Here is a 20,199-nt window from a genome sequence, read left to right as displayed (position 1 = left end):
CTCTTCTAGTCCAACCTGCAGCATTCCATCCTTTGTGTTAATTCCTAGCGGGTTTGTTAATACTGTGGAGAAAGGAGGGATTGTTATTCTTTGAGTGATCCGATGCAGATGCTAGTGCTAACAGCTAGAAAAATACCGCCTCAGCTGAACTGGGTCTTCTGAGACCTTCATCTCATCTCAGTCAAAATAAGACCTCAATCCTTTTAACTCCTGACTTTGTTACTGTGTAGGTTTGGGTTAGGGGGGGGTTGGGTGGGTGGGGGTGCAGAAGAGTGTTCTTTTTGTTTTGTTTTGTTTTTAGTGAAAGTTTCAGAGACTGTCTTAAAAGATCATCTTGCCTTTCCAGGAAGACTTACACACTTTTATTTCCCCCAGGATGCCTGGCTTCAATTGATTCCGTTGATGTGTCTATTGTGGGAGCTGTTTTCCACTAATGAGATGCACAATGACAGTCTCTCCTGGTTGGGAGAGGAATATATGCTAAAGATTTTTGGTTTCTATCTGCTTTAAGCCCATACCTTGATAAGCTCTTTGCAACAGAATGACCTATATTTTACCAGGAGTCAGAAATATCTTCATTATAGAGTTTTTGCTTTCTCCATGGCACAAAAGATCTTTACTGAGGTTATGACCTTGGTGCCTTCTTGTCAAAGGAGAAAGGAGGTGATGATTTACTCAGCTGGAGGTCTGACTCACAAGAGACCTTTCTTCAGATAGGATGTCAAATGTCTTAAAGTTCATTTTGAGTTACTTTGACTTCTACCTGACCTTATCTAAGTGTCTGGATTGGAGGGGCATTATTCAGGGCTGCCTCCAAGATAAATTCTACCTTCCATAAAATCAGTCCAAGACATCACTTGACCCCCTGAGGGTACTGCTCTGTCTGTCCCCACCTGCACGAGGACTCAGGGGGTGCAGTGTTACATGTCTGGACATGGCACTCTGTACAAAATCGTATACACAGGGCATGTAGGCCTGGTTTATGTTTGATGGACCACGAAGTGGCTTTTTTGCAAAAGGCCTGAGATTCTCTCTATTGGCAGCAACCTCGGTGAGAGGTATGCAATTGGGTGCATCGCCGTCTAGATAGAGGGCAACAGAAGCTTGTTTCCTGCAGAGGTGGGGCAGCACAGGGAGTGCAATTCACATTTCAGGGTGTTGTAACTCAGGGCCGTACTGAGACTTCTGTCCTCACACTGAAGACCACATACAGAGCTGGACAAGAGACTCTCCATGGTGTATAACTGAGGATGGTGTTAGAAGGTCTCCTGTCCTCTGCAGTACATGAGTGACGACTGGTTGGCTAAGCATCTGGAGTTTATCTCTGCAGAATCCTGACCATGTCAGCTAACAGGCTTAGCCATATGAGATTAAACTACTGCAAATGGAAATTTTCATTCTAAAATACATCTTTGTAGACTGGGGATCTCTAACTTCGATTTCTTTGGTGGTAGGTAGTTCTGGTCAGTTCTTGGATGCATCCCCTTGGCTGTATTTCTGATCACCTGAGTAGGCAAGGTTAATGTGTGCATTCTTCTAACTGCTTGCCGGTCCACCAGACTGCAAGGCAGAGACACGTGGCAGAAACGATCATTATGCCCTACCTGCAGATGACAACTTTTTTCCAGGATCTACTATGTCTTTCCATATGGAGTCCCAAAACCTACCTGTGCCCCAGTCTGTTCCTCATGTACTTATGTCTCCTTTTAAAGCTCTATCATATGTCTGAGATTGCCTGCTGGAGCTGAAAAGGTGAGAGCTCATTGCATCAGTGCCGTAACATTGTGCTGGCTGCTGTATCACCTCTGCAGGTAGGAAGTGTGTCGGGGTTCCTTCATTCTCCCTCTTTCAGATTCCATATCCACATTCAGTTTTCCTTCCACCAGTTCAGTTATATCTTGTATTAACATCCCGTTTGGGACAACCTTCAGGTCTAATGGCTACTGAAGCTGGCCTTTCTGGAAGCTGCCACTGCAGCCAGAAAAGTGGGAGAGATTTAGGAGCAGGTGGAAGATCCTCCACTGCTTTCTTCTGGGATAATCCCATGTTTTGGGGTGACTCTCAGTGCATTCCTGGGTTGATGACTGAATTTTATTTAGATCAGTCTGATACCTACTAGCTTAGACAGCAAAACATCCAGAACTGTGACTGCCTTGCACATGCTGAGCTTCAGGCAGGATTTGTTTTGTGGTTTTGTCAAGAGAAGACCATTTAGTGGGACTTTGAAACTATTGACATACAGGACTGAGAGGTGGAAGTTCTGCCATTTTCTGTGCAGAGACTAATGTGTGTAAGTGGCTCGGCAAGGCTTTGTTACAGAACCGCACCACTAACTGTGATTCTCAGGAAAGATGCCTCTGACTCAGCTAGTCTTGCTTGTATCTAGGGATATTCTGATAGCTATCTGGTTGCGTTTGTTCCTACACTTTCTGTGATCTCCTTTATTCTTTCATTAAAGTTTTAGTAAAATCTGGACGGAGTAACATTTGCCTTAATCCGTTTATTTCTTTGCTTCTCCATTTCTTTATAGCCAGCTTGTCATTCTGCAGATTGAACTAGCTTTCTCCAGCTTAGAAGTGCTGCCAGCCCTCTACGTATATTTAGTTGCTCCTCCGGAATAGATCCATCATTAATGGTCCCGCATTCCTCTGCCTTGTGCGTGCTGCGTCTGCCCAGACCCCTGGTCTGCTCTATTTGGAGGCTTTATATTCTTTGCAAGCAGACTCTAAGAGTTAGATTATTTTAAAAATCCCATCATTCCAGATGATAATTTAATGTTCTTGTGTTGTCAGCATGAATAATTGGTGATATTTCTCTTTCCCGGTTACTTTAATGGTTTTTACCATGTATTTTCTCTTGGGGAAACAGCTCACCATATTTTTCTGTCCTTTACCTATATCTTTCTCTGTTTAGTCCTGAGGAATAATTTCTGACACAACACAATTGCATTTATCTTTTCCCTTAGTTCTTGCAATTGGTCCTGTTAATAATACTTTTTTTTTTCTATTAGTGACCTTTTTGTTCTTGGGCTAGTAAGACAAAAGGTCCTCTTAAACAGAGTAGAATTAAATTGAATATGATTTTGGTTTTTTACAAAATATTTCACTTTCATGGCATACTCACAAATGCCAGACTAGTTCTTTCAAAAGTGTATTGATTTTTGTTGGAATAGCTGGACTAGGGGCTAAAAAGAAAAAAGAAATAATATAACATAGAAAACTTCATAAAATCATGCACCTGAAATAAAAACCTGTGTTCATCATTATGTCAAAAATGGAACTGCTGGTTCTTCCTATCTTGCAGCAAGTAGTTTTATTTTAAGCTTATAACTTTCGGAAGTTTCATGGCACAATATTGGGATTCTAGGTTCAAGATAGAGAAAATAAAGAATTCCAAAAGAGTCACCTGTCTGATACAGACAACACTCATAAATCGACTCTGGAAATCCCAGACAGGAAGGAGAAAGAAGAGCATACGAAAAGCTCAGAGGTACAACAAGAAACTTAACATGCACCACGCTTAAAGGTGGAGAATTTCACACTCTGTGAATGCTGTGCGCTTTTTTATTTCTCAGAAGATGGTTTTGCATAAGTTTGTTACTCTGCACTAGAAAATGATTGTGCTGCACTAGAAAAATGCTGTTGCACTGTTGTTAGCTTTACGTTGTACGTACGTCACTACTGTTATGTAAGAAATACCATACACAACGAGGGAACTCTGCATGTGCAGGTAGTTTAAAGTCTTGAATCTATTACACCATGTAAGAATCAGTGTGTAGCTATATTTGCTTAAATGTTAGCACTGAGGGGGTTAATTAAACAGGCTGTGAAGATACCTGTTCTTTGCTGTTTTGGTATGGTTTTACCTCCGGTGGAACACCAAATGCAGAAGGATTAAAATATCTGTTGTGTAAATATAATTATATTCTTCAAGGATAAATCACATGGCAAATGCTTCTACAAATCTCTGTTTCCACTGTTACTACAAAAAGTAGTTAATGGAGAGTAAACCTCTGAAAGTTTTCTCCTTATTAGTAAAAGCAAGTACCTGTTAAAAATAGTGTTGCATTTTACATTCTAATAATGTGGTTTTGGTTTTGGTACTCCATTTTAAATGATTTCTCTAAATATTACATCTCTTTCCTTTATTGACTTCATTCTGCAAAATCACTGGAGTACCTTTAACAACAAAATGTCAGGGTACAGAGAGCCTCATAGTGTCTCCCGTAGTGTAAGTTCCCTCCTAAATATATTTCTCCTAACCATTTCCTTCCTCTTTTATACTACTAATTGTTGATTTTCTCCTAATAGCTCTCCAAAACTTCCTCTTTTTTACTAGATATTCTCCTTCTCCAACTTCCATCCTCTTTACAAAATCCCAGCTCATCCTCTCACTTCCGAGATGATGCATGCTTGTCGTACCCCTCCCCACAAGGGGTTATACGATCTTGATTATACATATCAATCTTGATGGGCATTGGCATATCATACATACCAATCTTGATTGGCATTGGCATGGCTTTCCAGCATTGCCATGCCCATCTCCATCAGTTCCCTTTCCATCACATTTCCCTGAGCCCCTGCACCAACACCCACAAAGTGGGTTTCCCATATTGCTCGCTCTTCCAGCTCCCTTTCCTTACGTCCCCTCCTTACCAGTATCATTCCTCCAGAAAGTGTCATCCCCTACCCTGTCTCCCCAAGCCACCTATCTTCAGGTCAGGGTCTTTCTCATTTCTGAACTTTCTTCCAGGGATAAGAAATGCCACGGATTCCCTGTTTGTGTCTTCATTCCCTTCTAGCCATCCTGTGAGCCTAATTTAAATGTCCTAATTTAAAATACCTCTTTCTAAGACTACATCTCACTTTCTTTCCACTTTTTAACTCATGTTATTTTCAGTATATATCCTGTTGCTGGCTAGAACAGCAAAACAGTTGTGCAGGGCAGCCTTTGAAGGTCAAGATTTGCTGAACTCTCAATGAGAAGTTTATGAAATCCGAATCGGTTTAAGTTAGAAAAAAAATCTTTAGAGACAAAGTCATTTTAATTAAATATAGCTGTAGGGACAGTTGAATCTATGGAATGATTTGTGCCACGAATAAATGAATGAGGAATACTTACTCCTGTAATAAGAAGTAATTGTTTATTCTAAATTTTTATTTATTTCTACTGGCAGCTTGCATTTTTGTGACCTTTACTTCATCAAAAATGTTTACTTGGCCTTGATGTATCTTGCAAGTTCCATCTGTTTGGTCCACATTTTCAGAATGAACACATCACCATAATTTTTACAAGTATTTATGTAGGACTAATTAGAATTTTCAACTGACAAATCAGCATGATTAGACACTACCCGTATGGTGGGGTTTTGGTGTGTTGTCACATTCGTGAAAAGAAGGCTGTGAAATGTTTGTTCATTGCAGTTTGAAGTGGATTCTGTTTCCTATGTTTACTCTACATTATTATATTCCTCAGGATGCCTTTGGACATCCTGCCAGTGAGATGAGGATAGGGGAGCTTCGTCCTTCCATGCCAGAGACTCCATTGTACCCACCCAAACTTGTTCTTCTGGGTAAAGAGAAGAAAGGTACTAACTTGACTTACAACCTTTCAGATGAAAGCATATGTGATGTACACAGATAGACGCATTACGTAAGATGTTCTACACTTCACTCTGATTTTAAAACATATTACATGCATATTTGTGCACATGTAGATGTATATATCCATAGTATCAATTTAAAAATGCATTTTTCTGGAGTTTAGTTTTCAAGTACCACCTCCTGAAAACGTTTGCTGTGTTTTGTTTCAGAGTCGACAGATGAGTCTGAAGCAGATAAGATCCATTGTCTGAATAACAGCGTTTCCTCAGGCACTTACTCAGACTATTCCCCTTCCCAGGCTTCCTCAGGGTCCTCCAACGCGCATGTTAAAATGGGGTCCTTGCAGACAACGGCTAAAGAAGCAGTGAATAACTCTTTGTGGGGGAACAGGTGTGATCATCTTTCTTAACGCAGCTTCTGGTCGCCTTTCGTCTTATGTTGTCACTAGGCATTCAAAGCGATCGTGTGCTATCTGATAAGGCATTCCGTTAAAGAAGTACAACCCAGTTTTGCAGAGGTGTACATAGCTATTCAAAGCCCAGGCTGTGCAGAGTTGGCCACCCGTTCATACTCTGTGAATGTCAGTAATTCTACAGCTGGTTTTTCAACTATGTGCTATAACCGTGCATTAAAAGCGCCTAGTAATTGAGCTGCAATTATTCTGCTCTGTGTGGTCCTGAGCTGCAGCTGGCTGTAGTTTAGCATGGATAGCAGAGTGCATGTCTCATACTATGGCTGTCCTGAGCCTCACTCTGCCCTGGACCTCCAAGAACAACACAGTTCTCTGAAAGTTGTAATTTGCACTGGCCACCAGCAACCTGAAAACACTCTCCTGCCATACCAGGAGCACCCTGCCCTGTCTATTCCTGCCGTAAATCACCTGAAGTAGCTCCGTCCTAAAGGTAGTTCCATCCACAGGCTCTTCCCCATGAAAGAGGGGCTGGAGCCTGCTCACTGGAAATGCATAAAATCTTGGTGGTGAGAACATGCAGAAGCTGAATCTGGTATTTTTGTTTAAAAAAAGAATAATGTAAGTGTAAAAAATCTTCCCCTGCACTCACAGGAGATTATTTTTAAAGCAGGAAAATATGTTCAGCTGGATTTATGGCATTGAGCCACCGAGGACTTTTGACTGACTTCTTAGTTTCTCTGTGTACGTACTTACAGAATCTGTACTCCAGTGCAAAAACTGCTGCAGCCGTTCATGCCAAACCAGTGGCACAAGGTGCGCATCTCACAGTACGATCCCGAAGCCAGAGTATAGATGGGAGAATATTAAATTGCTTTATAATTGCGTCTTTCTGAGGACTACTTATGAGCTATAACAGAGGGCATTTTATCTTGTTTCGTTTTGTTTTGTGTTTGCAGGCTGGCACAGTCATTTCCACAGCCCCTTGAAACAAAGCCATTGCTGAGCCAGCGGGAATCGGCTGCGGCGGGGAACCTGCCCCAGCGCACCGACAGGCGCCCGCTGAGCGACACCTTCGCCGACAGCTGGAATGACAGCTCGCACTACGATAACACAGGGTTCGTTGCGGAGGAGAGCGCGGTGGAGAATCCTAGTGCTAACCCCCTCCTGAGCACGAAATCCAGAAGCACATCTGCACACGGACGCAGGCCGTTGATTAGACAAGACAGGATAGTTGGCATTCCTCTGGAGCTGGAGCAGCCGACGCTCAGAAACACACACGAATCTGAAGTGCCTCCTCCCAATCCTTGGCAAAATTGGACCAGAACCCCTAGTCCTTTTGAAGACAGGACAGCATTTCCTTCCAAACTGGAAAGCACCCCCACCACCAGCCCTTTGCCTGAGCGGAAAAATCATGTCAAAGAGTCTCCTGAAATGACTAGCACTTTCACTCCAGGAATAGCATGGGAATATCACGATTCAAACGCTAACAGAAGTCTCACGAACGTCTTTTCCCATATACACTGTCACCCAGATCCTTCCAAAAGCGTTATTGCAATCAGCAAGAGTACAGAACGGCTTTCTCCGATGATGAGGGATTTAAAAACTAACAAATTTAAGAAGTCACAAAGTATCGATGAGATAGACATTGGTACATACAAAGTGTATAATATACCCTTAGAAAACTATGCATCTGGTAATGATACTGTAGGAACCCACGAGAGGGTGGACAAGCTCCTGGGCCCGGAGCACGGCATGCTGAGCATGTCCCGCAGCCAGTCGGTCCCCATGCTGGACGACGAGCTGCTGACCTACGGCAGCGTCAAGGTCCAGCCGCAGCAGAAGCCGTCCGTCACGAAGAAAGTCTACCAGTTCGACCAAAGCTTCAACCCGCAGGGAGCAGTGGAGGTCACAGCGGAGAAGAGGCTGCCGCCGCCTTTCCAGCTCAACCCCGAGTACATTCCCCAGCAGAGTAAAAACCTGCCCCAGGATCTGGTCAGCCCGAGGGTGTACCGCGGCTACCCCCCCGTGGAGCACATGTTCTCCTTCTCCCAGCCTTCGGTGAACGAGGAGGCGGTCAGTGCCCCCTTTGCGAGCCAGGGGTCTCGGCCAGGGTTCTTGAGGAGGGCCGATTCGTTGGCCAGCTCCACCGAGATGTCCATGTTCAGGAGAGTCAGTGAGCCCCATGCGCTGCCCCCGAGCGATAGGTATGGCAGGCCTCCGTACCGAGGAGCTGTGGAGCGCCAAAGCAGTATCTCGGTCTCTGAGTCTCAGTTCCTCAAGAGGAACGGCAGGTATGAAGACGAGCATCCTTCCTACCAAGAAGTGAAAGCCCAGACTGGAAGCTTTCCAGTTAAAAACCTTACACAAAGGAGGCCATTGTCTGCAAGAAGCTACAGTACAGAGAGTTACGGCACATCCCAAACCAGGCCGGTTTCAGCGAGGCCTACAATGGCAGCTCTGCTGGAAAAGATACCATCAGACTATAACTTGGGTAACTATGGCGACAAGCCTTCCGATAACAGTGATATAAAGACAAGGCCTACCCCTGTGAAGGGAAATGAGAGCTGTGCTAAAATGCCCGCTGACTGGAGACAACAGCTACTTAGACATATAGAAGCTAGAAGGTTAGACAGGGTATGTTTGGCATTTCTCTGCAATTAATGCCTTTAGTTGTGTGTTTCGGTATTTCAAACTATTTGCACGTACAGTGGTAACCACCAGAATTCCCAGTAATGAAATTCTTGCATTGGTGTCAGGGGAACCGGCCCACAAAGGGGTCTGGGGGTGCTCAAAAGCAGCTGGAGTGAGGGGTAAATGAGCCATAAAGAGTCTCTGCACGAGTAAAGCACCACGGTGCACGTTACTAATGTAGTAACTGCTGCAGCACTGTCTGAAATAATAAAAACCATAAAAATCTCTCCTTATCAACAGATGTGAACGTGCTGCTGAAGTCCACCACTTCAGTAATGATCTGAGCGCTTTAAAAGATGCTGGATACATCTTTGCAGTAAAAGGCAATAAAGAAAACCATCACAGATAAAAAGTGAAATAATGTATTTTAGCTTTCATATCACTGTTAGTGGAGGGGATTTAAAGGTACCTCTTAACTCTGAAAAATATCACTGGGTATATGCTGCCACTGATTTGAATAAGGAATATCATTATTACTCCTTTTAGCAGTAGGAAGTTACGCATATTTACCTTCTATACAAAACAGTACAAGTACTATAGTGCATGATTTCGATAATGATCTTGACTATTTAATCACCTACTTCATGAATCGGATTTACTTCGTAATCTGAAGTGGTTGTGAAAAATTGCTGTCATCAAATGCATAAGTTAGTTTCAAAATGTGTCCATATACCTATTTTATGCTAGATACTCATGAGTTTGGTGTTAATATATTCATCACCTTCCAGTTGCTCCGATGTGATGCATATTAAAATACTATTAAGGATCAAATGGGTAAACTTTAAAAACTGGCTTGAAGGCTGAAACTTTTTCCTCACTTCAGCTATTTTCCTTGTGTTGTGTAAAACTGATTGGAAAATACGTAATATCTAGGCAAAATAGTGCACCCCAAGTAGAGACATTTCTGGTGGAAATAAACACTTCCCAGATGTTGTTTGTTTCAGAAATATCTTTACACTTAGTTTACAATGTGTATTTGCTTAAGAAATACTTTATCTCACGGAAGGCTGACGCTGGTGATTTTATCTAGTTAAACTGAGTTCCTAGCAATCCCCGCAGGTGCCAGCGAGCTAGTTGCTAGTTGTTTGCCACGTACGATAAGCAAAGCTCTAAGAAGCTGGGCTGTCTGGTGGAGGTTTTGCCAATGAGAACGCCTGGGCACTGCGATGCAGCAGCTGCTCCGGGAGAAGCCGCTGCCCATCGGCCCACGGCCGGCGCCGTGCCGGTCTGCGCAGGACCTGCGGACCCGTGTGCTGGGCCCAGCCAAAGCTCGTCCCTTGCGGGCAGCTGCCAGGCAGGGAGCAGTCGCAAAGCTCGTAAGATGGTGCAGAGCCTTCCTGTACAGGGCTTTTTCCTCTGCCTTTTGATGCTCTTTTATGCTAGATACCTGTTTTCTGGCCCATCCACCGTTGCGCAGACGTACCAAAATTTGGCCGTATTTGCAAAATAAAGACTTGTACCATGTTATATGCTGCAATTTTCAAACTACAGATAACGACATATTTCATCTGCTGTCAGCGTTGAAGTCTTTTATGGTATCCATTTTATGTATAACTAGCAATGTATTTGCTTCCGTGTGACCCAGTGCATGCATCAAGAAGCTATTTATTTCTTGGTACTGTTTGTTTGCTTAAACTAAAACTTTGTGAAATTAACCATATATGTGTGATACTTAATTCAATGAGCATGTGTGTTCATATCCTGTCACGTGGTTGTTTCCTCTACTCAGACCGCTGCTTACAAACACAACACAGTTAGCCTTGGCATGCTGCACTCTGGAGGTTTTTCAGCAATGCATGCCGGCAGAAGCATGACTTTAAACTTGCAGACTAAATCTAAATTTGAAAACCAAATGCTTCAAGAGCTACCTCTACCGAAAGTAAGTATGGGATAGCCAGCATATACCAGCATTACAAAATAAATTAATAATACTCCTTGCTTTTTCCTGATTTAGCTTTTGCCTATTACTCATGCTTATACTATACACAATCCAAAAAGCAAAGATGATAGTAATAGAGTTTTCCTCCTCAATAATCTTGCTTTTTGGATTAAGTAGCTCACATGGCTGTCATTACTGCTTTCTGCTCTCGTGTTACAGACTGATGCGATCATTTTCTCAATGACTTAATCTGTGCACAGAAATGGAGAACGTTTTGGTTTTGTGACTGTTTGAGCTTAGAAAAATTAATGTAGAAATGTTTAATATGCATTTAAATAGGCTCCAAGAGACAGGGGTTTTAACATACGAACATTAATTGGGTATGCTGTAATAGTTGATGAGTTTTGAGTACATGCCTACCACACCTAAATTAATTTTAAACTGTTGTTGAGTAATGCCTATAGAAAGAAAATAATTTTCTCATTTTTTTACTGTTTATTTTACAGCTATTGGCGATGTATTGTTGATAAGTATACACGATATGTTGTTTGTATACACAATTGTATACAAACAGATGTTTGATGGGAAAAGCGCATACGACAAGCCAGAGAGGGACATTGCTGAAGTGTTTTCAGAGTATCACAGAACCACAGGATGGTTTGGGCTGGAAGGGACCTTAAAGACCCTCCAGTCCCCCCCCCGCCGTGGGCAGGGACACCTTCCACCAGACCAGGTTGCTCAGAGCCCCATCCAGCCTGGCCTTGAGCACTGCCAGGGATGGGGCATCCACGGCTTCTCTGGGCAACCTGGGCCAGTGCCTCACCACCCTCAGAGTGGGGAATCAGCTTCAGACAAGATGCTGAGACCTTACTCTGCGTCACTCATGGCCACACCGGAGTCACAGCGGCAGCCAGTTGCCAGACACTTGCAAGCAGTGGCACTGTTGGGATTGTGTGTAGTGGCAGGGGGCTACTACAGTGCTAGAAGTGACGAGCATCGTTAAGTGTCTTATTGCATTAGCATCAGTAGCTGTTGGTACAAATTAGCAACATCTCTGTGAGTAATTAAAGGGTACCAGGGCACAGATCCAGGCGCTGAAATGTGATCATCTGCACTGTTAATTGCTGGACTGGCCTCAGGCGTGGTTTGGCCCCGGCCAGCTGGCACCCTCCCAGGCAATCCCTGGCCGGGGCTCCGGAGCCAGCACCGGCCAGAAATTCCCAAAGGAGGGTTTCAATGCCCAATTTAAGCGTTTAGATCCCAGCCTGTTGAGAAGAATAAGATAACTTCATGGCAGCGACATGACTAGATTGCGCTGGTTGGCCGGTGGATGGCCTTAGCACTGCTTCGCTTACTAATACAGGCATACGCATTGTACACTGGATTTCCGAGCAAAGCTGCGACAGGTTAACAGCACACACGTGCACACACACACACAAACACGCAGATCATTGTCAGGTTTCTCCTGCTGTAACTTCCTTTCCATACACTGTTAACTTCATTTGCACCTCCCATTCAGCTGTCCCTGGATTTAAACAAGTCCTAACGTTAGTGTGTGCTTCTCTGTTGTTCAGTTGATGACATCTAGGTCAAATCTTACCCGTAGATGTGTGTGTGTTTGGACACAGACAGCTTTCCAGTGTTGGTCATCCTGTTCCTTTCTTTCAAATAATTTGTCTGTCTACTTGGGTATATACTAATTCTTGTCACGAGTCCTTGAAAGAAGTCCATTTGACATCAGCTCCAAATAATGGTAGTATTTTTCTACACACATTTAGGAATAAGGTATTATATATCACTCTAAGAATTTTAGGCTGTAGGTGAATATGGCTACTAATAGATGGATGTCTGAGGAAATTCATGAAACTCTTTAGGGTGACATGTTTGGGGTGTGGTCTTATGTGAATTATTCTGCTTTCTATTTCACCAGCATTTCATTGCTACATACCCATACAAAACACGATGCTGAACTGCATGAAGGGGGTGTATTCTCCTACTGTACTGTTTGGAAAGCAGTGAAAAATTATTGTTGAACAAATAATGTGAATGTTTAGTATTGTTTAATTTTATTCCTTCACATGCTCTAAAGAATTTGCATTTCTTAATGAATCCAGGCCACAGCAGCTTAATATTTACCTCTTCTTCTTCCTCTTTCTTGTGGCCTGGATTCAAGAGAGTAATGAGAGAGGTCTAATTGTCCAGTGGAAGATCAGGAAATCAAGTATAGCAATTACTTATTTTGGGAAAGCTTATTGCATCGATTCTACTCCATGGATAAAATGTTTGAACTGCTGCTTTTCATTTTTTACCTAGACTTAATAGATATGTAGTTTGTTTGCAGTCTGTCCGAGCTCAGTAACTGAATAATATTGCAAATAGGCAAATTCATTTCACTGCAGAAAATGAAAAGAAAAGCCTGTTACCACAGAATTTTCCTATTTATTGAGAAAGCAGAAAGCATCCTCTATATTTTTTCTTTCTCCATTTTGAGTGCGAGCACCTCTGCAGATTAGTCAGTCGGTTATAAAACCGGCACAGCGTTGCCTGCAGTGACAAAAGAAACACTTTTCAGAAGAATGCTTTCAATTTTTGGCATCCACCTCACAGTTCTTTTAAAAGTTTATGGTTTGGTGCACTTCATTCTCCGAAGTGTACAGTACCACCTCCCTTTAGGAGTAATCAGCATATTCATATGCATCACTTGGGAGGAAAACCAGCAGTTCCCTTAGGAAGCTGCCTCACTAATCCCCTCTGTCCCTGCCTGGCGAGGCCACGTCGCATGCGTTAGAAATTCCTCTCACAGGGAGGTGAGCAGATTTCCAGCACAGCCTTGGTCTGCGGGTGACTCTGGAAGGGATGGCTCACATCCCAGAGGTGGTGGCCTTGCTTTGTCATTGTTTTTTACTACTGCTCAGAGCAGAAATTTTTGCAATTGTACTTTTTCATTGTAGAAGTTGTTCACTGCCCCGGTCTCAGGTGATGTACTCCCCGTTTGGATGAGGGTTACGTGGGGACGTGCAGCAAAGGGGGCGGAATGGCTGATTCAGAGAGCCCTACCTGGGCCCAAACTGGGACCCAAATTCCAGTCTATGGCAAACGGGGCTCAGCGTGTCCTGGGCTGGGCAGCTCAGCAGGGGCTGGCCCCTGGCAGTGCCTTCAGCAGGCTGCTCACGGTCCCGGACGCCTGTCCGGACACAAAGGTTTAGCTGTGTGTGTGGGACGTGGAGCCGTACCGTCAGGTTGCATGCGTGTCCGTACACCGGCGTACAGCTCTGGGCCCAAATCTGCCAGCGTTCGAGAGCGTTGTGCTATCTGAGAGAGCAGCAGCACTGCTGCATCGGGCACCGCGACCAGTGTCTGTTGAGCTGTGAGGGATAACCTATGGAAAAAGGGCTGAGGTTGGTCTCAGTTTTCCATTTTTAATATGTGTAAAGAAAGCTCTACAGGGAGGTCTTGTAGTTTCGACAGGGGAAAGGTTTTTCGAGTGGTTTTTAATACAGAAAATCACATCTTTCCTGATTTTTCTGGAAGACTTCTTGAATGATGAGAGAATTATAATGAAAGTTTTCTTTGATTTTAAATAATTAGGGTTGAATTTTTTTACTTAACCTCTGAGGAGTATGATTTAAATCACAATTTGCTTCTATTTACTTTAAAGGACTTCTAAGCTTGCATTAAAAAAAGTTCTTAATTGACCAGTTACCAGCTTTAATATTTCAAAGCAACAGTTTCATTTGTTCCTCAGTCATCTAAAGAAGTGTTTCATGATTTTTTTTAATCTAAGCTGAAGAAGAAATTGCTTAAATGACAGAGGGGAAGAACAGATTTATTTTTTTTTCTTTGCAGATTACCATTAATCAGAACAGAATAAGCAGTTAGCTGAATAAGCACTACATAATGCTAAGTGCTGTCAGTGGTAGTAAAATGTTGGCATTTTGGAAAGTCTGACACAAAAAGCCATAGCCATGTTAGCAAAATTTCCAGCTATGGTGCAGAAATACAGAGACAGATAAGAGAAAATCGGGATGGGACAGAAGAAGTACACATGGCCTCAGAAGTACTGAAAACAGGAGTAAAATAACCAGGGGGAAAAGTGACAAAGAAGAAACACATATAAAAGGAGAGGAAAGTGGGAAATAATGATGACAGTATCAGGCTTATTGAGGAAGCTTGAAATGTGTGTTCTGTCCGTCCATGTTCAGGAAAGCCTTTAGTTAGCGGTTAGTATTCTGCACGTGATACCCTGTTAACTTAGAACAAACCCAGGCGTAGGCTAGGGCGAGGTCGTGAGGAGCACACCACACACAGTGATACCAGGGCACGGCGCGAGGCGAGGGTAGTCACGAGTTCAATATTGCCATTAAGGAATATTTTCTGAAGAAAATATAAGTATATAATTTATCTTGGTGGCAAATACTGAATAAAAAAGTTTTTGATGCTTGAATGACCAGTAAGAAAGTTCTAACCCACATGATTAATGGCAGACTGCATGTTTAAATATGGAACTCCGCCAGAATTTGTTTCTCTGAAAATAATGAGTTACGTTAAATTAATTTTCTCTTTTCTCTCATCATTCATTATTCTCATTATTTCTCTTCTGTATCTTTCAAGATCTCCTGCTTGCAGAGAGTCCCACAGCAAAATGATTACACGTTAACGAAATATTGTAAAAATTTAAGGGGATTTCCATTTTAGCAATAGCGTGTTGCAGTTTAACTGGGTTGATTACTGAAATAACTATGAAGAGAGAATTTTCTGTCGCGGTGTGTCCAGTGACTAAAGGCTGCCCTACCGTTTCTGCAACAGACCCCGTCGCAGCAGAGCAGCATTCTGGACAACGGGCAGGAGGAGGTGTCTGTGAGCAGCCAGTGGAACCCCTACCCGCTGGGGCGGCGGGACGTGCCGCCAGACACCGTCACGAAGAAGGTAAGCAGCACGAGCAAAGCTGCCCACGTAGCTGCGGTTCTCTTCTTTTCCCAGCAGTCACTGGAAGGAGCAGACCAGGTTAATGAGGACCCGTTTGGGAAACGCCTCTTTTTGTTTCAAAGTTTAAAGCAATGATCGTTAGGATTTAAGGATGGTGTTTTGATGCCTACTACCCGTTTTTGTATTTATTTATGCAGATGCTAGTAGTTACATCTGTCGTGTGTGAAAAGGGCACAGCGGGCTTGGCAGCTGTGTTCCTGCACATATCAGAGAGCCATCAACTCCCTCCTGTCCTGAAAAGTCTTCATTCGCATGTTTCATTTCAATTACATTCTTCAGTTCACCACAAAAAATAAATGTGTTGAGATGGCGGCCAGCCCAGCGTCTGGACAGTCACAGCCATTTTCGCAGAGACATCCTAGGCACCCGTCATTTGCTGATAAACTCACTAGAAAGGGGTCTAATTTCTAGCACCTTCGGGTGGTAGATATTGAATTACAGTGCTTGGATCTGGCCTGTGGCTGTGAAACCACTGGCTGCTCTCTCCCGGCCCCAGCTTGGCTCTGCTCATCGACTGAGAAACTGCCATTTGGAGATGCTCTAATCATACAGCTGGAGAACAGAGGATCTTGACAAACGGAGCTGTGTTTGCAATCAGCTTTAGAAGGTGGAGCGGCACATGTAAGCAGTGATAATTACATTGATTGGTATCTATATGGAGATTGGTCCTGCTCATTCCTGCAGTCAAGTCTTATGAGCGAATAAAACTGGTGTGAAAGTCATAATGTGCACACTAATAACTGCTGTAGCGTAATTAACTGTCAGCACTGATGAGGGAAATATCTCCCTACTGGCTTCACATCTTTTTATCCAGGAGAGTTTCGGAAGCAGTAGCCCTTGCCTTCATATGGAGGTAGCAACGAGAGGTACGCGCGTGCAAGAGAATTGCTTGAAGATGGGAGATGAAAGCTGTTGTACCTAGAGCAGCCCCGAGACTCCCTCCCAGGCACGGGAGGGTGAGGAGGATGCCCTGGTGTTGTTTGATGGAGTTGGCTCTGGCAGCCAAGTTATTCGAAGGGTTTCTTTATCCTCTGATACGCAAGAAACTAGGATAAGAAATTTAAGAGGACTCATTGCTTATCTGCACTGGCATATTGGGATAAAACCTGCGTTTATCCGTTCACACAATCTAACACAGTCTATGTCCTGTATTTGTGCGGCATCAGTGTTACTATACTAAGAAACTGCAGATTCTGTTTCGTTCTGAATATTTCAGTATCTCGCTGCTCAGATGTGGTAAGTACGAACATTGCATAACAGTACTGAAATCTGCTTAACTCAGTGGAGCAATCCATTGTTACATCCCTTGTCAGCTACTTTAATTACACTGTAAATATTGGACACTGAGCTGAAAATAATTAACTTTTCTGGTGGATGTTAAATAAAGTACAGAATACAAATGAAATTGGGGAAGCAGTCTGCACAATAGAGATTTTTTTCTGCAGAGTAAATAATTCCGTTTCCAAGAAAGGCAGCTTATCCACCTCCAGCAAGAGCCACAGTGTGAATACACAAGAAGTAGTGATATGATCTCCTCAAAGTCTGTCAACAGGGTGAGAAAATGAATTCTGAAAATTATTTACCCACCGTCCTCAGGAGGTGGTTTGTAATGTGCTGTTATGACAATGCTAATCTCTTCTCCATTGAGAGTGACCTGGAGTGTCTTGGTTTCCAGCATCTGGGGATTAAAATACAGCCATTATTTGAAGTCGGACTCGGAAAATCTTCTATAGAATTGAAGTTCAACACAACAAACAATTAAATGGTGTAAATATAAAGTGTAGTATACGTTTTGTTTTTCCACTGACATAATAGTACTAGTGTGAACGGGCTTGTGCAGAGCAGAGTCGCTGCATGGTAGAGCTGTACTTGGGAAATCACGGGAAGAAAAGTTGGGACTTGTTCTTCCAAGGGGAAGAGCGTGTACTATAGACAGATGGACTGCGTACTCAGGCTGATGTAGTATGTATATAGACACAGTAATATGTGTTCCTAAATTACCCACACGTAGAGGGCTACTATACATGTAGTGATGGCTATGTATGTATGTTAGGTAAGGTGTGAATACTACACGGTAATTGCTACGTAATTATGCGGGGTGTGAGTGCTTGTTTCTGTCCTTTTTGCTGTTCAGAATACTGATTAAATGCTAGTTTTCTTTTAAGTATGATCATATATGTGATCATCCCATCATTTATGGGCTATTTCTCTTATGGAAAAGTTCTGTATTTTAATCTCCAAATTGAATAACCCACTGATGTATTAAATGACTGCAGTATTTATGCTTCCTGGAAGACAACCTTTTCTGTCATGTCAACAAGGCAGAAGTCAGCTACATTCCTGATTACATCAGTTGTATTCTGAATTAGCTGCTCCTCCATAAAAAGGGAGGGAGTAGAAGTGTGGCGGGGGATCACCAAAAGGGAACCTGGAAATCACTCCTTATGAGAAAGAGAGATTGAAGAGTGAGAACGAAGATGGAAAATGAAGAGCCATCAGGCTGGCCAACCCGGCTGCAGGGTGACGGCCCTCTACGATGGGCTGCACAGATCTGGGCATGCATAGGACTGTGTTAGTTGGGCTCTTCTGCTGCAGGATCGCAGCAGCCCACGTGAAAGCTGAGGCCGTGCAAACTCTTGGAGATCCCTGCGTGGACTGTAGTGGTCTCGGTGGATGTGGAAGGAGCATATGCTATGGAACTGGAGCAAGGCAGCTGCCTCAGAACTGGGACATACAAAAGTGTCTGCGCCACCCTTACTCTCCCTTTCTGGCTTGGGACTATTTCTGTTAGCCACGACTGAGAGGCTGGAGGCTTCTTCTGTTTCATTGCCAGCATCTGCTGTTCAATACAGAGGTCTTTTGACCTGATAAAGAAGATTTGAGGCTTTTCAGTGAAGAAGCACAATTTTTTTTTGTATTTGAAATAGACTTCTTCCTCTGAGGCAGACGATGCACCTGCTGTGGACCGCTGCGGTGGATGCGGGATTATATCTGGGGCAAATAGCAGCATTTCTGAGATTCTGCTTTTTTGCGATCCTCTTGTGGTGAGTATGCCACCACCTGCAGTACAGAACTGTGCTGCATGCAGTCACCCGCTCACCTTGCATCTCCGCGGTGCAAGGTGACGTGGGTTCAGCAGTCGGCTGCAGGCATGGCTTGTTGCTGCTAGGGAGTTAACGAATAGCTAAAAGTCTATCTTGGGCATTTTCCTTCCCTTCTGCTCTTGGATGAATTGAAGATCTCTCTGACCTGTAAAGTGGGATGTTCGCAGTACAGACTGACTGCACCAGGCTATTCTTGGAGGAAGTTTGTCAGTGTCTATTAAGCACTTTCATGTACACAGGTGAGCTGTATTTTAAGAAGAGTTTGGGGACTGAAGATTTGGGCACAAGGAGCGAGAGATTTCTCTGTCATTACTCACTTTGAGACTATCCCTCTTGTACTAAAATGAAGAACTGTCAGACATGTATTCTACCTAGTCCCTTTCTTCAAATGTAGTCAGCAAAAAAATAAGACAGAGCAGATCAGTTTTGCTCGCAGTCGCTGCATGTCTTGCTGGGATTCTGCGTTCAGTGACATGAGTAGCTCTAACTGCATCTGTATTAATGTTGTGTTGTGCAGACAAATCTCAGAAATGCGTTGAGATGCATTTTTGCTATGGCAACAAGCAATTAATTCTAATGCCCTGGCTGCTATAACTTCCAAGGCCAGATGATTGGCCAACGCGTAAGAAATGTTTTGATCTTTTGCTGTATTAAATTTAATCTTGTCTAAAATACAGTCTCACAACTGGTGACTCTTCCACCAGGATCATAAAGGTTCAGTAGTACTGAGGATTAGACCTTCATGACGAGACGTGATTGTGCCGTTGGCTGGTGTAAACTTACTGTGAAATGTCATTTAAGTAGGTCTGTTTTGTCCATAGAGACTTGTAGATATTGCAACACGCAATCATAATGCTCTCTCACATTCAGGCTGTTCAAATAATAGCACTGGTTGATGGGTACATATAATCTGAAAACGCTCAGTGGCAACGGTGTGATATTTCAGGGAGGTAATAATATTTGATCACACAACAGAGCACAAATTCTGCTCGTTCCCTTACTGCTAAGTTGCATGCGATTATTTATAAGCAACAACATCTGAATCCTGTAAAAATGAAAAGTATAAAATTGTCTCAACTGAATTTATTTTGCAAAGATTTGCCTCAAATGTTTATGTAATTCATGTGCCTAAATAGACTGTGTATTGAAGAGTAAGCAAGTATGCAACTTCACCGTGTCAAGAACAGAATACAGAAAGCAAACCTCACCTGCAAACATGAAAGGCCATGGGGATGGCGGAGACAGGAGAACGACAGCAGTCATCCTTTTTTTTCTGAAACTATCAAAAGGCCAAGTCAATGTAAATGCAGTATTTCACTTGTATTTACAAAATATTAGAGCTTCAAATCAGTAGATGTTATCACAGAAATTTGATAATTTGATTGGTTACATTTTATAAAAGCCACATTTGTTCCTAGGACAAGGCATAGGATTTAATTGATTATGCTCTCCATACGCAGTGCACAATACTGGCCAATATCTGTGTTTGGGTTATAAATCTTACTCCAAACTATCCTCAGAAAA

The 20,199-nt window shown here is 43.1% G+C and overlaps 1 protein-coding gene across 11 annotated transcripts in view; it reads left to right on the top strand.

Annotated features, from left to right (window-relative positions):
• The window catches only part of LRRC7 (leucine rich repeat containing 7), a 175,884-nt gene that overhangs the window by 144,914 nt on the left and 10,771 nt on the right, over positions 1–20,199 (top strand). For 4 of the 11 annotated variants that reach the window (XM_072868206.1, XM_072868205.1, XM_072868208.1 and 1 more), the window contains exons 17-21: positions 5,476–5,587; positions 5,813–5,993; positions 6,972–8,649; positions 10,436–10,585; positions 15,392–15,511. In XM_072868206.1, the coding sequence (XP_072724307.1) occupies positions 5,476–5,587; positions 5,813–5,993; positions 6,972–8,649; positions 10,436–10,585; positions 15,392–15,511 (2,241 nt within the window). Of the gene's footprint in view, positions 1–5,475; positions 5,588–5,812; positions 5,994–6,971; positions 8,650–10,435; positions 10,586–15,391; positions 15,512–18,498; positions 18,564–20,199 lie in introns of those variants that run through there. The other 7 variants (XR_012043489.1, XR_012043491.1, XM_072868212.1 and 4 more) reach the window with 5 other exon arrangements.

Source organism: Ciconia boyciana, chromosome 7, assembly GCF_034638445.1.
Source record: "Ciconia boyciana chromosome 7, ASM3463844v1, whole genome shotgun sequence".
Classification (NCBI taxonomy): domain Eukaryota; kingdom Metazoa; phylum Chordata; class Aves; order Ciconiiformes; family Ciconiidae; genus Ciconia; species Ciconia boyciana.
This window is presented reverse-complemented; position numbering and strand designations above follow the sequence as displayed.